The sequence below is a fragment of the Sinohyriopsis cumingii genome, chromosome 11 (genome assembly GCF_028554795.1).
Source record: "Sinohyriopsis cumingii isolate HCF-2022 chromosome 11, ASM2855479v2, whole genome shotgun sequence".
NCBI classification, from domain to species: Eukaryota; Metazoa; Mollusca; class Bivalvia; order Unionida; family Unionidae; genus Sinohyriopsis; species Sinohyriopsis cumingii.
This window is the reverse complement of record NC_142971.1, coordinates 88,057,246-88,071,988: the sequence shown is the minus strand read 5'-3', so window position 1 is coordinate 88,071,988 and position 14,743 is coordinate 88,057,246. Positions and strand designations below refer to the sequence as shown.

Below are 14,743 nucleotides of genomic sequence, written 5' to 3'. Positions count from 1 at the left end.
CTCCCCCTACCTTTCCCCTCATATAGTCTCAATTTTTATAAACTCTGAACTTGACTCACCAAATGACCATGTGAGCAAAAGGTATGGTAATGCTTGTGTCATTCATAACCTTTCCTTCATCTATTAAAAAATATATTTTTTTCTGATTCATAATTGTTGACCTTTTTTTTGATTTACCATATTCATTCTAGTAAAAGCCCTAGGAGAATTGAAAGTTGCTAAAAGAGAGGTATCTCTTAGAATAGGAAATTCAACCAGACCAAAGAAAATTGACATTAGAGAATGGATATAATTAGATGAAATACGGTATGTTGTAGCATTCTGGCATCCAATCTTTCCAATTTGTACAGGGATACCAATCAATTTAATAATGCTAGTGTTGCTAACAAAAGCTGAACCTTTTAATTTAAAAAGATTTTTTGGGCCAGTTTTCATGAGATTTGACTATTAGCATCCTCAATGTTTGTACAAATACTTACAGTCAAAATATAATTGAGAGTGGCAAAACTTGAAATGACTTTTTTCTATAAAAACATAAATGCTTTAATTTTGACATCAAAGCTTTCTTATCACAAATGATGCAAAGTGATACTGAAAATAGTGAGAATTTATCAGAGGAAATGGTGGAACTTATTCAAATAAATTTCGCAGAAAACGGGTAGGGCTGCATGGATATGAAGGACAGACTGATTTTAGATTCTGAGTGTAATAACTATACCTTCCAGGGTTTGACACTGAGAACCATACAAAAAAACCTTGTACCAAAAGGGTAACCAAATTTTCATATGACCTTGATCTCGTCTGATGGTCAGAGAAAGAGTACGGATAAGGGGGTAAGAAAGGTTTGATTTTCCTAATTCTACAGACCAAATATGGCAGCTATCCTTCCCTATGTTTTGATTTGTTGTTTTAGGGTTTAACGCCATTTTTCAGCATACGATAGGCTATACATGGTGGCCAGTATTAATGGTGGAGGAAGAACCTAGGAAAACCCCGGAAAGAACCACCGACCCATGAGAAGCTACTGGCAAGCTTTCTCACATACCCCCATTGGCTGAATCTGAGACTCGAACCCACGCAGAGAGAAATGAGATGGCAGTGATCCGTTATGGAGAGCACTTTAGACCACTCGGCCACTCAGGGACCCTTCCTATGTCTTGAACTATTGATGATAGTGAAAAACATTAAACATAACTTTAAACAAAGATTTTTTTAATGTTTTTTTTTACATGACCTTGATATTGTTTGAAGGGATAAAAGCCAGGACTGCAATCTTAGAGCCACTGGGGTGTCTTGCCACATAGTTTCTTAACCTTCAGAATCCATATAGCAACCCAAAAGACCAGAGGGATTAAAATATATCATCAACACAAATATTGGTTAAATGTAATTATTTAAAAATTTAGTTTTTCATGTATTGCAGTGAGAATTGTATTTAAAGGTAATGACACTTATTTTTATTTCAAAATGACATTCATACATCTCTGTTGCTAAAGCATTTGACTCCTAATTCAATGATCATGGGATCAATCCTGACCCAGGCCAGCTCAGATTGGCTGCTTGCTTGTTTTTGGGAAGGGTGCTTGGTTCCATTTCTTCAGCATGATACAGTGTGCATTAAAAGTGTCATTACAAAACCACTGTTATGGATCACTGCCGTCTCAACTGTCTACATTGGTTTGAGTCTCGGGTTCGACCAATGTGCGTATGTGAGAAAGCTTGCCAGTAGCTTCTCATGGGTCAGTTGTTCTTTCCGGGGTTTTCCCCATGTTCCTTCTCCACCATTTATACTGGCCGCCATGTATAGCCTATCTTGTGTTGAAAAATGGCGTTAAATCCAACAACAAAACCAGTCAACCAACTGTTTGATTTATCTTATAAAATATAAGTATTGTGGATAAACAGGTCTCATGTAATTTGATAAACACAAAAAACTAGCAGAAAATGAGTTCAGATGTCATAATTTATAGTGTTCAGCTTCCATTTTTAACTCTTCAGTTCATAGACCAGAACTTATTTGATGGCCATTCATCTGTTGTCAATTGTCCAACCTCCACACACATGAAATAAGGCCACCCTGGCAGCCATTTTGGAAGTCTTAGTACCATTATTACTCCTAAACAGATGGTCATATTGATATGGGATTTTCACAAAAGCCTCCTTATGATGTCTAGTTGGTCCTAAATGAAAATGGTACCATTCTGACATCCAATACAGCCAGTTATATTGAAAATTGTGCTCTACTTCTTCAAAATGGAAAGTCATAACATCAAAGGGTTTCAGTGAAATATTTCTTATGGTTTCTAGCTAGTGCTAAATGAAAATAATGCCCATTTGAAATTCAATATGGTGACTGTGGTATTGATCTTGAAAATCTTGCTATCACTACTCTTCCTCAATGGGACTGGTCATAACTGATATGGGGTTTTCATTACTAGACCTCATACGATAATTGAGTAGGTCATAATTGGTAATAGTGCTAAGATGGCAATCTTGAAAATCTTCTTTCTGCTACTTGAGATCTCCTGAATGGATGATCTGGGGTTTCACCAAAAAATTAATTATGTAATGAATGAAAATGGTGCCAATCTTACATCCAAGTTGCAACTCTCAGCAGGTAAAAAGAACAAATCTTTGATTACTGGAAAATCTTTTGGGCCTGTAAAGCTTCAGTTGGTTTGAGGGACTCTAGTTTGTTTGTTGTCTACTCTAAGTTTCATGCATTTCAAATAGTATGCTGTTGTCCATGGGGTACCAGTACATGTATTTAGATTTCACAGATGCTACAAACTATGACCTTAAAGATTTGACATGTATTCAAATGTAAAGACACCTCACTTTTTATCTGATTTATATTCATATGTAAAGGCCCCTCTTTTTGTATTCAGTTTATATCCACTGGTAAAGACTCTTCACTCCTATCCAGTTAATAACCATATGTAAATGCCTACTGCCCTATCTGATTTATATCCATAAACTTAAGTATCAATGAAAATACCATTTTCTGCCGACCATGAAATTTGATGCACATAAAAACACATTAAGGGTAGCTCTTGATGATTTTATGAAGACAGTGATTTAGTATGGTCATACCATGCTGTAGTATCAGTATAGTGCAGTCACATCAACAACATGTGTCCTAAAACTTGTGCAAATATTAAGGTCCTGAAGTTTATGGATATTGCTTGTGCCGCTCTTTACCTTTAATACTGTTACACAGAAGAATTATTTAGAGCCAGAACCCTAGCTTCTCATTGCTTGCTTCCATTTTGAAATTTCAGATTTAATAAGGAAATTGCCTCTAGTGTTCACATGCAATACAGAGACAATGTCTGATTATGTTATGCTGTTGGCCTAAGAATCTACCCATCTTGAAAGAAAATGCTTCATTTTACATAATGAGATGGTAAATGTATTAACCTTCCCATGATTCAGACCTCATTAAACCTGGTACCTTTATGAACAAAGCAATAATCTGATACAGCATCTATGGAATTAAGATAGTTTTCATTCAGCTTGTACATGCATTACTTTTCAGGACAAGCACTAAAACATGGAAGGGAGGTAACTTTAAAACATGGAAGGGAGGTAACTTTAATTGACCTTTACTTGGAAATCTTGCAATAGTAAGCAGATAATTTCAATCAGACTTTTGCATCAGAATTTCTATTTTTTTTCCAAAATGTTCATCCATTTTCCTTTACAAGTGGTAAAGCTTGTTACAGATTTTGGATCTCTTTTTAAAATTTATCTTTAAACCTTGTACAGAGAAGACATAGTGTACTGCAGAAAGACTAAAAACAACTTTTTTTCTTAAATTTTATTTGAATGTGTGAAAGATATATTTATGGCTGGGTAGGCTAAATTTTCTGCCATTAATTTTTTACAGGTCCACAGGAAAAGGAGGCCATGTTGCTAAGAAACATTGAACAGCTCCAGTAGTGAGTATTGAACTGAGTTTTAGCTCAAAAGGTAGATAAACAAATACATGAAATTTTAACTCAAAGATTTAATTTGTTTAAAATACTGCAGTTTGATTCATATTTTAGTGATGTAACCATACGTTTTTTTTTAAATCCTGAATGCATACAAATAAGACATTTTATAGACTCATAAAATTAAATTAAAAAATATAGTTTAGAACAACATTTAAATCAACCCTAATTTAGCAATGGGAACTCATCAGGTAGAGCATCAGACTTCACAGGATATGGGTTGAGTACCTGCAAGTGTCATCTGCCTTTGTGGTTACTTAGGTAATGTGTTGGAAGTATGATTAAAAACCAAGAACCATCAATTTAACCCTTTGTACCAAATTCCACATTAAGGCAAAGAAATGTATGTGGTCTTGCTTTTATTTCTTTAATACAGGTAAGAATAGGTCAATTAATGAAATATAAATCCAAATTTGCCAATCAAAATCACCCAATGCATAAAACCAGAACTAATGTTGTTAGTTTTGAGATATCATATCTCCCCATCAATTTGTAAACTATATCTAAACTGTATGTTTCATCTTTCTTTTTTAAATCAATTTTAAAAATACATGGCAGACTTGTAGTGATATTCATTACTAAAGCTATTAAGGAAAGCAAAGTCTTGAGATGTATAAAGGGCTGTCAGAAGAGGGAGGGGCAATTGTAGATATATCCCCAGGACCTGGGCCAAACAACGTTTTAATTTTATATAACAAGAAAATCTGTTTGAACAAGAACTAGAAGAGGCCTGTGTGTTTTATACCCCAGGGCCCATGATCGCTTTCTGTGGTCCTGGATGTATACAATGCCTCAAAGACATACAAAAATTCTAGCAGGAATCGACAGAGACACTGGCAGGAAAGTAGTCAGAATCTGCTTGACATTTCATTTTCCTGCAGGAATGTAGGCATACATGGGAAATCTTTGAAACTCCTGCCTGGAAAAAAGTTTTCTGCTTGGCTAAAATTCTGCCAGAGTGAGCAGAATCCAATATTTCTTGTGAAACTTTTTAGTCCTGGCACGAATATTGACCTTCAGAAGAATTAAAGCAGGAATTTGAAACTCTGAACCAAATGGAATACATCAGAATTAGAAAATATCAGCAGGAGTAAGTTATAAATATGGAACTTTGGCAAATTTCAAGCAGGTCAGTTTAAAAGTTGGACAAATTAGCTACTGTATAGTGAACAACATTGATGAAATGTTCTTAAAAAATAGAAATGTGTTTATGGAACATAGAAACCCCACCACAGTAAATTAAAGGACCTAAATACAAAACAGAGTCAACGTCTGATGGAAAGACATAGATGGATAAGGTAACTGTTTATGGCCAAGAAGTTACAGTGTTCTTTCCCTAGTTAAAAATGTCATTTTAGGAGGAACAGTGTTGCATCAGCAAATTGGTTAGATTTATTGGCAGGCTATGACAAATAAGAAACACAGGTAGTCATGAGAAATTAAAATACAATGCAATGTCCTACATCAATAATATCATAAGAAGAATGTTTTAGCTTTTATTAGGACATGTCTAGAATGAGTTATAGCTCTATACTGTATTAAGATCAAAGTGATCAGCATGTATCCATTTAGATAATGCTCCATTTTATGAGTCTGTTAATAAAACCACACATAAAGGTAATCTGCATTATAATTAAGGGAGTCATCAAAAAGGTTGCATCCTGATTATAAAATGCACTAAGCCAAGAATGTAGAGTATTTGATGAGGTGAAATTACATTATAATTAATTCTCATGAGCCAGCTACTGAAATAAAGTTAAATAAAATAATTAGCAGTCATGATAAACAATCCTTGACCAATTCATTTTGATCCATGACCATTATAATTAGTTCTCATGAGCCTGATGCACAAGTAAAGTTAAATCAATTAAGTAACAGTCAAAATAAAACAATATTTGACCGCTGAATAAGGTCAGTGATCATACCTGAATGAGAAGATCCATGACTGTTCCTGATCCAGGACCATACCTATATAACAAGATCATGACCATACCTAAATTATAAGATCAATGACCATACCTGAATTATCATCATCAACCATACCTGAATTATAAGATCTGTGACCATACCAGAATTTTAAGATCCATGTCCATACCTGAATTATAAAATCCATGTCCATACCTGAATTAAAAGATCTGTGACCACACCTGAATTATAAGATCTGTGACCACACCTGAATTATAAGATCTATGACCATACCTGAATTACAAGATCTGTGACCATACCTGAATTATAAGATCTGTGACCACACCTGAATTATAAGATCTGTGACCACACCTGAATTGTAAGATCTATGACCACACCTGAATTACAAGATCTATGACCACACCTGAATTACAAGATCTATGACCACATCTGAATTACAAGATCTGTGACCATACCTGAATTACAAGATCTGTGACCATGCCTGAATTATAAGATCTATGACCACACCCGAATTATAAGATCTGTGACCATACCTGAATTACAAGATCTGTGACCATGCCTGAATTATAAGATCTATAACCATACCTGAATTATAAGCTCTGTGACCATACCTGAATTATAAGATCCATGTCCATACCTGAATTATAAAATCCCTGTCCATACCTGAATTATAAGATCAGTGACCATACCTGAATTATAAGATCTGTGACCATACCTGAATTATAAGATCTGTGACCATACCTGAATTATAAAATCCATGACCATACCTGAATTACAAAATCTGTGACCATACCTGAATTATAAGATCTATGACCATACCTGAATTAGAAGATCTATGACCACACCTGAATTATAAGATCTGTGACCATACCTGAATTATAAGATCTGTGACCACACCTGAATTATAAGATCTATGACCACACCTGAATTACAAGATCTGTGACCATACCTGAATTATAAGATCTGTGACCATACCTGAATTATAAGATCTTTGACCACACCCGAATTATAAGCTCTGTGACCATGCCTGAATTATAAGATCTGTGACCATACCTGAATTATAGAATCCATGTCCATACCTGAATTATAAGATCTTTGACCACACCCGAATTATAAGATCTGTGACCATACCTGAATTATAAGATCTATGACCATACCTGAATTATAGAATCCATGTCCATACCTGAATTATAAAATCCATGACTATAACTGAATTATAAAATCCATGACTATAACTGAATTATAAAATCCATGACTATACCTGAATTATAAAATCCATGACTATAACTGAATTATAAAATCCATGACTATACCTGAATTATAAAATCCATGACTATACCTGAATTATAAAATCCATGTCCATACCTGAATTATAAGATCTGTGACAATACCTGAATTATAAGATCTGTGACCATACCTGAATTATAAAATCCATGTCCATACCTGAATTATAAAATCCATGTCCATACCTGAATTAAGAGATCTGTGACCACACCTGAATTATAAGATCTGTGACCACACCTGAATTATAAGATCTATGACCATACCTGAATTACAAGATCTGTGACCATACCTGAATTATAAGATCTGTGACCACACCTGAATTATAAGATCTGTGACCACACCTGAATTGTAAGATCTATGACCACACCTGAATTACAAGATCTATGACCACACCTGAATTATAAGATCTGTGACCACACCTGAATTATAAGATCTGTGACCACACCTGAATTGTAAGATCTATGACCACACCTGAATTACAAGATCTATGACCACACCTGAATTACAAGATCTATGACCACATCTGAATTACAAGATCTGTGACCATACCTGAATTACAAGATCTGTGACCATGCCTGAATTATAAGATCTATGACCACACCCGAATTATAAGATCTGTGACCATACCTGAATTACAAGATCTGTGACCATGCCTGAATTATAAGATCTATAACCATACCTGAATTATAAGCTCTGTGACCATACCTGAATTATAAGATCCATGTCCATACCTGAATTATAAAATCCCTGTCCATACCTGAATTATAAGATCAGTGACCATACCTGAATTATAAGATCAGTGACCATACCTGAATTATAAGATCTGTGACCATACCTGAATTATAAAATCCATGACCATACCTGAATTACAAAATCTGTGACCATACCTGAATTATAAGATCTATGACCATACCTGAATTAGAAGATCTATGACCACACCTGAATTATAAGATCTGTGACCATACCTGAATTATAAGATCTGTGACCATACCTGAATTATAAGATCTGTGACCACACCTGAATTATAAGATCTATGACCACACCTGAATTACAAGATCTGTGACCATACCTGAATTATAAGATCTGTGACCATACCTGAATTATAAGATCTTTGACCACACCCGAATTATAAGATCTGTGACCATGCCTGAATTATAAGATCTGTGACCATACCTGAATTATAGAATCCATGTCCATACCTGAATTATAAGATCTTTGACCACACCCGAATTATAAGATCTGTGACCATACCTGAATTATAAGATCTATGACCATACCTGAATTATAGAATCCATGTCCATACCTGAATTATAAAATCCATGACTATAACTGAATTATAAAATCCATGACTATAACTGAATTATAAAATCCATGACTATACCTGAATTATAAAATCCATGACTATAACTGAATTATAAAATCCATGACTATACCTGAATTATAAAATCCATGACTATACCTGAATTATAAAATCCATGTCCATACCTGAATTATAAGATCTGTGACAATACCTGAATTATAAGATCTGTGACCATACCTGAATTATAAAATCCATGTCCATACCTGAATTATAAAATCCATGTCCATACCTGAATTATAAGATCTGTGACCACACCTGAATTATAAGATCTGTGAGCATATGTGAATCATAAGATCTATGACCATACCTGAATTATAAGATCCATGTCCATACCTGAATTATAAAATCCATGTCCATACCTGAATTATAAAATCCATGTCCATACCTGAATTATAAGATCTGTGACCATACCTGAATTATAAGATCTATGACCACACCTGAATTATAAGATCTATGACCATACCTGAATTATAAGATCTATGACCACACCTGAATTATAAGATCTATGACCATACCTGAATTATAAGATCTATGACCACACCTGAATTACAAGATCTGTGACCATACCTGAATTATAAGATCTATGATCACACCTGAATTATAAGATCTGTGACCATACCTGCATTATAAGATCTATGACCACACCTGAATTATAAGATCTGTGACCATACCTGAATTATAAAATCTATGACCATACCGGAATTATAAGATCTATGACCATACTTAAACTATAAGATCTGTGACCACACCTGAATTACAAGATCTGTGACCATACCTGAATTATAAGATCTATGACCATACCTGAATTATAAGATCTGTGACCATACTTAAATTATAAGATCCATGTCCATACCTGATCCATGACCATACCTGAATTATAAGATAAATGACCATGCCTGAATTATAAGATAAATGGCCATACCTAAATTATAAGATAAATGACCATACCTGAATTATAAGATCTGTGACCATACCTGAATTATAAGATCCATGTCCATACCTGATCCATGACCATACCTGAATTATAAGATAAATGACCATGCCTGAATTATAAGATAAATGACCATGCCTGAATTATAAGATAAATGACCATACCTAAATTATAAGATAAATGACCATACCTGAATTATAAGATCTGTGACCATACCTGAATTATAAGATCCATGTCCATACCTGATCCATGACCATACCTGAATTATAAGATAAATGACCATACCTGAATTATAAGAGGGACAGTGGTATACTGATGGGCTTATACAAAGGGGCCACTGTATTTTTCACATATAATTCCTCCATATAGCTTTAAATGAAGGCATACCATATATAATCATTTATATGTCCAGTCTAACTATAGACAACACAGATCCTGTTCTGCTATTGCATAATGCACTGACAGATCAGGGTATGTGATGTTGGTTCTACTTAATACTCTTAACAAAACGCAGAGATCCATATTTGCTGGGTCTTTATTCAATGGCAGATATGGGTCTGTGAGTCTGCAGTTGGAATTGACTTATAAGCCAGTACATATGGTAGGTACTACCATGGGTATGTAGCATTACGAAAGTAATCTCTTTTAAATAGACTAATTCTTATTAGACCTCCATAGGAACTATGGTGGCAAATGATTAGCACGCCAGACTCACTGGGCTATAAATGTGAAAGCTGTCCATATCAGCCTGTGTCACATGACACTTTATGTCGCCAAATACTTGTGGCATTTTACTCATGCCTTGGCATGAAATAGTCTTTCATGTGCTGGCGTGCTCCTTATTATAGAAGAAAAATAAATAGCGATATAAGAATAGAGAACCATTATACACTGATGATGATCTTATGAAATAATCCTGTATTACAATTCCTTTTCAGTTACTGTGTGAAGGTACTGGATAATGACCAGGCTAAATTCCAGAAAGCATACGATATTCTTGGTACAGAGAGACAGGACTCCAAACTAGAGGTAATGAACTCTGGATACCCAGCCCATTCCACTGACACATAACAGTCAGTACAAGTTTAGGATAATAATAATGCTTAACAATGAGAGTACAAGTTTCTTTCTTCTGTTTTTGTTTATTTTAAATTGTGGATTAGAGTTTTTTTATTGAATACTTCATCAAAATCAAATGAAACTGCAATATAATGAAAACTTATAGAATTACAGTGCTCTCATACTACAGTGCTGTTTGTGGGAGTCATAAATGCGACCTAGATTTCAAGTGGGATAACTTATGCTAAGGTATGTTGCCAAAAGACCTTGTCATTACAGTACAAAATTAACCATAAAAATAGGTTATGTAATGGTGTAAACCTGTATTATATTTTATTCACAATGGACAGGAACTTAAATCAAGTGGAAATAAGTTCAGCTTAATAATGCAACAAATTCAAACAGTTTAATAGGATCCACGACAATACTGAATTTTAAGAGACAGCATTATAATGAAGGGAATTATAAGGAGGGACATTTTAATTGAAATCTGACTAAGTATTAGTCACCATAATGCAATCCAAAATTTTTCTTGTCCCATCTCATGCATTTTTGAATTGAACTCTTATCAAGACTTTTTTTGGTCATAGTGGCTTCATTGATGAATCTAAGAAAAATACTTCATACTGTAGTGTACCTAACCTTGATATAATATTAATGTCACCTATCATCAGTTTATATTAAAGTCTTATATTACTTTCATCTACAACTTCAAAATGCACAGACCCAGATCTACCATCACATGATGCACTGGCAGATCTGGCTCTGCAAAGTTTGTTAAGGGTAATAAGTAAAACAACATTGATCCTGATCTGCTGGCACATTATGCAATGGCAGATGAGGGTCTGTGTTGATGCAGTTTGATTTGACTTAAAAGTAAGTACAGGCGATATATGATCCTAAATATAGCACCAAATTCAATATCTGCAATTGTCATGCTGCCATATTACCATAAATCTTTTACCTTTTAGGAATATATTTGAAAGAGTTTGTCATCCTAATGTTTTAGTAGTTTCTTACCTTCCAGTTTAAGGTCTTAGTTTTTAATGAGGACAGAATAGCCAGGACTGTACTGAGGTACCATAAAACCCTCTACATGCATGTATATATATTAGAATTTAATTTGATTGCATGTAAACCCTCAGTATAATGCAAAGCTTTGTTTAGTCTAATCAGTATTAACACAAGGATGTGCATTGGAGTTGGCTGTAATCAACACCTTGTATGATTTTAATTTCCTTCCTGTCGACACAAAATTCAACATTTAGTTATGATAGGATAGGGTATACTGCCTAAATATAGAGAGATGCTGCACATGGTATGACAGGGTAGACAGAGATGCAGCACATGAAAAAAGAACACCATCTTGATTAGAATTTTACCACTGAAAATATGAGAATGAAATTATTGATTGTGGATTATTTCAGCCTATGATATTCTAATCTTGTGATTAATTCAGCCTGTGATATTCTAATCTTGTCATAAATTCAGCCTGTGATATTCTAATCTTGTGATTAATTCAGCCTGTGATATTCTAATCTTGGGCTTAATTGATCCTGTGATATTCTAATTTTGTGATTAATTTAGCCTATGATATTCTAATCTTGGGCTTATTTCAGCCTTTGGTATTCTAATCTTGGGCTTAATTCATCCTGTGATATTCTAATTTTGTGATTAATTTAGCCTGTGATATTCTAATCTTGGGATTATTTCGGCTTGTGATATTCTAATTTTGGGAATAAAATGTGACCACCACTTATAAATTGAGCCCAAGCACACTGCACCAACACAGCTCTACTGTTGCATAATATACTGGCAGACCTGGATCTATGCAATTTCTTAGGAGTAATCGATAGAACAAACAACATAGACCCTAATCTGTTATGTTGCTTGCCATATGAAGATCTGGACTGTGTAGGGTCCTACAGGCCCTGGACCAGTGAGTCAGAAAAGAAATTGTCAGGCCCAGGCTGAAAGGATTAGCAGGAAAAAAGTGTAACACTATTTTTGTTTTACAATATATTATCCAATGATGCACTTTAAATGAGCCCAGGTGAGAATGCCCCACTTCAGACTGCCAGTGACCCCCAAAGCTGAACAATTCCACATATCTTGATCATTATAGGGGGACAGATACATAAAATATTCCCCTGCTAGCTCACGTAAGGAACAACACTGCCTATTTAAGCAGTGATTATAGGTAAGAATAAGTAAATATTTGTTTCTTCCTTCTGTATTGCAGGAGAGTCTTATTAAACTCCTAGGAAGTGAGACCTGGGCCAAAATTGGAGTGCAGCTGATGTACTTGAAAAATTTTGAGTACAATATTCATAAGCTTCAGCAGCAAAAGAAATCAACACTACCAAAGACAACGAAGAAGGGCAAGTGAGATGACACAGCTATAAGGCTGATTCAATATGTGATAGAAAAAGTAATCATGACTATACAACTTTGTTGTAATGCAGTTAACTTGGTTAGATACCGAGCACTAAGACCAATGTCAGAAATGTGAGTACATGTAAAGTGTACAAGATGTTTGATAGTCAGTTAGCACCAAAAAACTGACTGTGATAAATTTATGTTAGAGTGAAGTACAGTATGCCACTATTGACTGTGCTTACCTGTACATTATGTAATATGTATATGGTCATACCTGTCACAACACAATCACACTAATGCAAGCCTCTCCCCATTCATTCATTGGTCATGTCCTTTCCAAAAATAAATTCCCATACCAGTTCCAATGAAAAAAAATTTGGAAAAATTTTCAGACTGCTCAAACAAAAACATGTTATGAGTTATCCTAATTTAATTTCTTTAAATTAAACAGCTTAAAATAAATTCATTGTCACAAACTGAAGAAATAAGTTACAGCTAGATCCTCTTTGTTATGGTATTTACAATTTTTAATTTGTACAAGCTGCATCTTACTAGTTAAGTGAAGATTGTATTTCCAGTTTGTTACAGTTCAAAATATCTGATTGGATTTGTATTTTGGTACTGAACAGTTAATTGGGGGCAGGGGAGGCAGAAACTTTCATTTGAACTAGAATATTTATTTTCTTTACCTCAGTTTTTCATTAAAAACTAATATTATGTATGGCTAGATGTAGTTATTTTACTCTGATTTCAAGTATATTTTTCAGGCTTTTTTTGTGGGCTGGATAGTTTTTAGAACAAATTCCAGGCACCACTCCCCATCTAAAAAATTATATTGTTGTTCCCTTCTGAATGTTTATGGGTCATTCTGTATATTTGGCACATGTACTCTGTGTATTACATATAGGTACATCTATGTCTGGTTGGTCTGCACCCATTAGGTTTCCATCATCATGCCACAAAATGCATTTCAAATTCAAGCAGTTTATTAAAGCATTATAATATAATGTTTATTGTTTCAAAAAATGAACACTGTCACAACAAATGATGGTGAACATAATACTTGTTCTGGGCCCACATGATCTTACTTGTTTATTTTCATTAGCAAGTTTGTGAATAGCATCAGTGTTCTTTGAAGTAATAATTTTACTCCTTATGTAAAATGCAAAGCATGATTATTTCAGTTGTTGGAATAGTTTTCAAGTGTGATTCATTCTTTAAGGTGATTCAGGAAGCAACAAGCTATCAGCAAAATAAGCCAAACCATGCAAAAATAAATTTTAGAACTGGATGACAGAGTTTTACTTTGTGAAGCACAGAGGCAGGTAGAGGGTGTGTGTGCTTTTAATTCTTTACACATACTGCAAAACAACATATCAACATAAGTCATTCTGGAATGTACAACATCCATCAAAATAGAGCACCACCTGGATGCAATATATTTAACATGGCGAGTTCTCTTTGTTATTATTCTTTATTTTAATCTTGTCAAAATACTAACTATTAATAGACAGATGCTTTTCAGGATGATTTTGACGAGGAAATAGATTTATTGAAAGACAGTAAGATAAGATAAGAATTCTTTATTTCAGACTACATAGTCTATGCATCTAAATTTAAAATATAGATATAAAGTAAAAACATTGTAAACAAAAGAACATATATATCTTATATACAAGTATACAGATACATCTACACAGTTAACTGTGCCATGCATTGTTAAGAATGAAATTAAATGGCACATTTAAAGAGTAATTTGCTCCATCTGCTAATAATATGATAATTTATATGTGTAACAAGATAACCGGG

At 34.2% G+C, this 14,743-nt stretch overlaps 1 protein-coding gene across 2 annotated transcripts in view; it reads left to right on the top strand.

Moving 5' to 3' along the window:
* Positions 1-14,225, top strand: part of LOC149788930 (uncharacterized) — a 53,053-nt gene extending 38,828 nt beyond the window's left edge. For both annotated transcript variants that reach the window (XM_089975069.1, XM_089975068.1), the window contains 3 exons: positions 3,890-3,941; positions 10,435-10,525; positions 12,798-14,225. In XM_089975069.1, the coding sequence (XP_089831195.1) occupies positions 3,890-3,941; positions 10,435-10,525; positions 12,798-12,944 (290 nt within the window). In that variant the 3' untranslated portion in view covers positions 12,945-14,225. The remainder of the gene's footprint in view (positions 1-3,889; positions 3,942-10,434; positions 10,526-12,797) is intronic.
* The last annotated feature ends 518 nt before the right edge of the window (positions 14,226-14,743 follow it).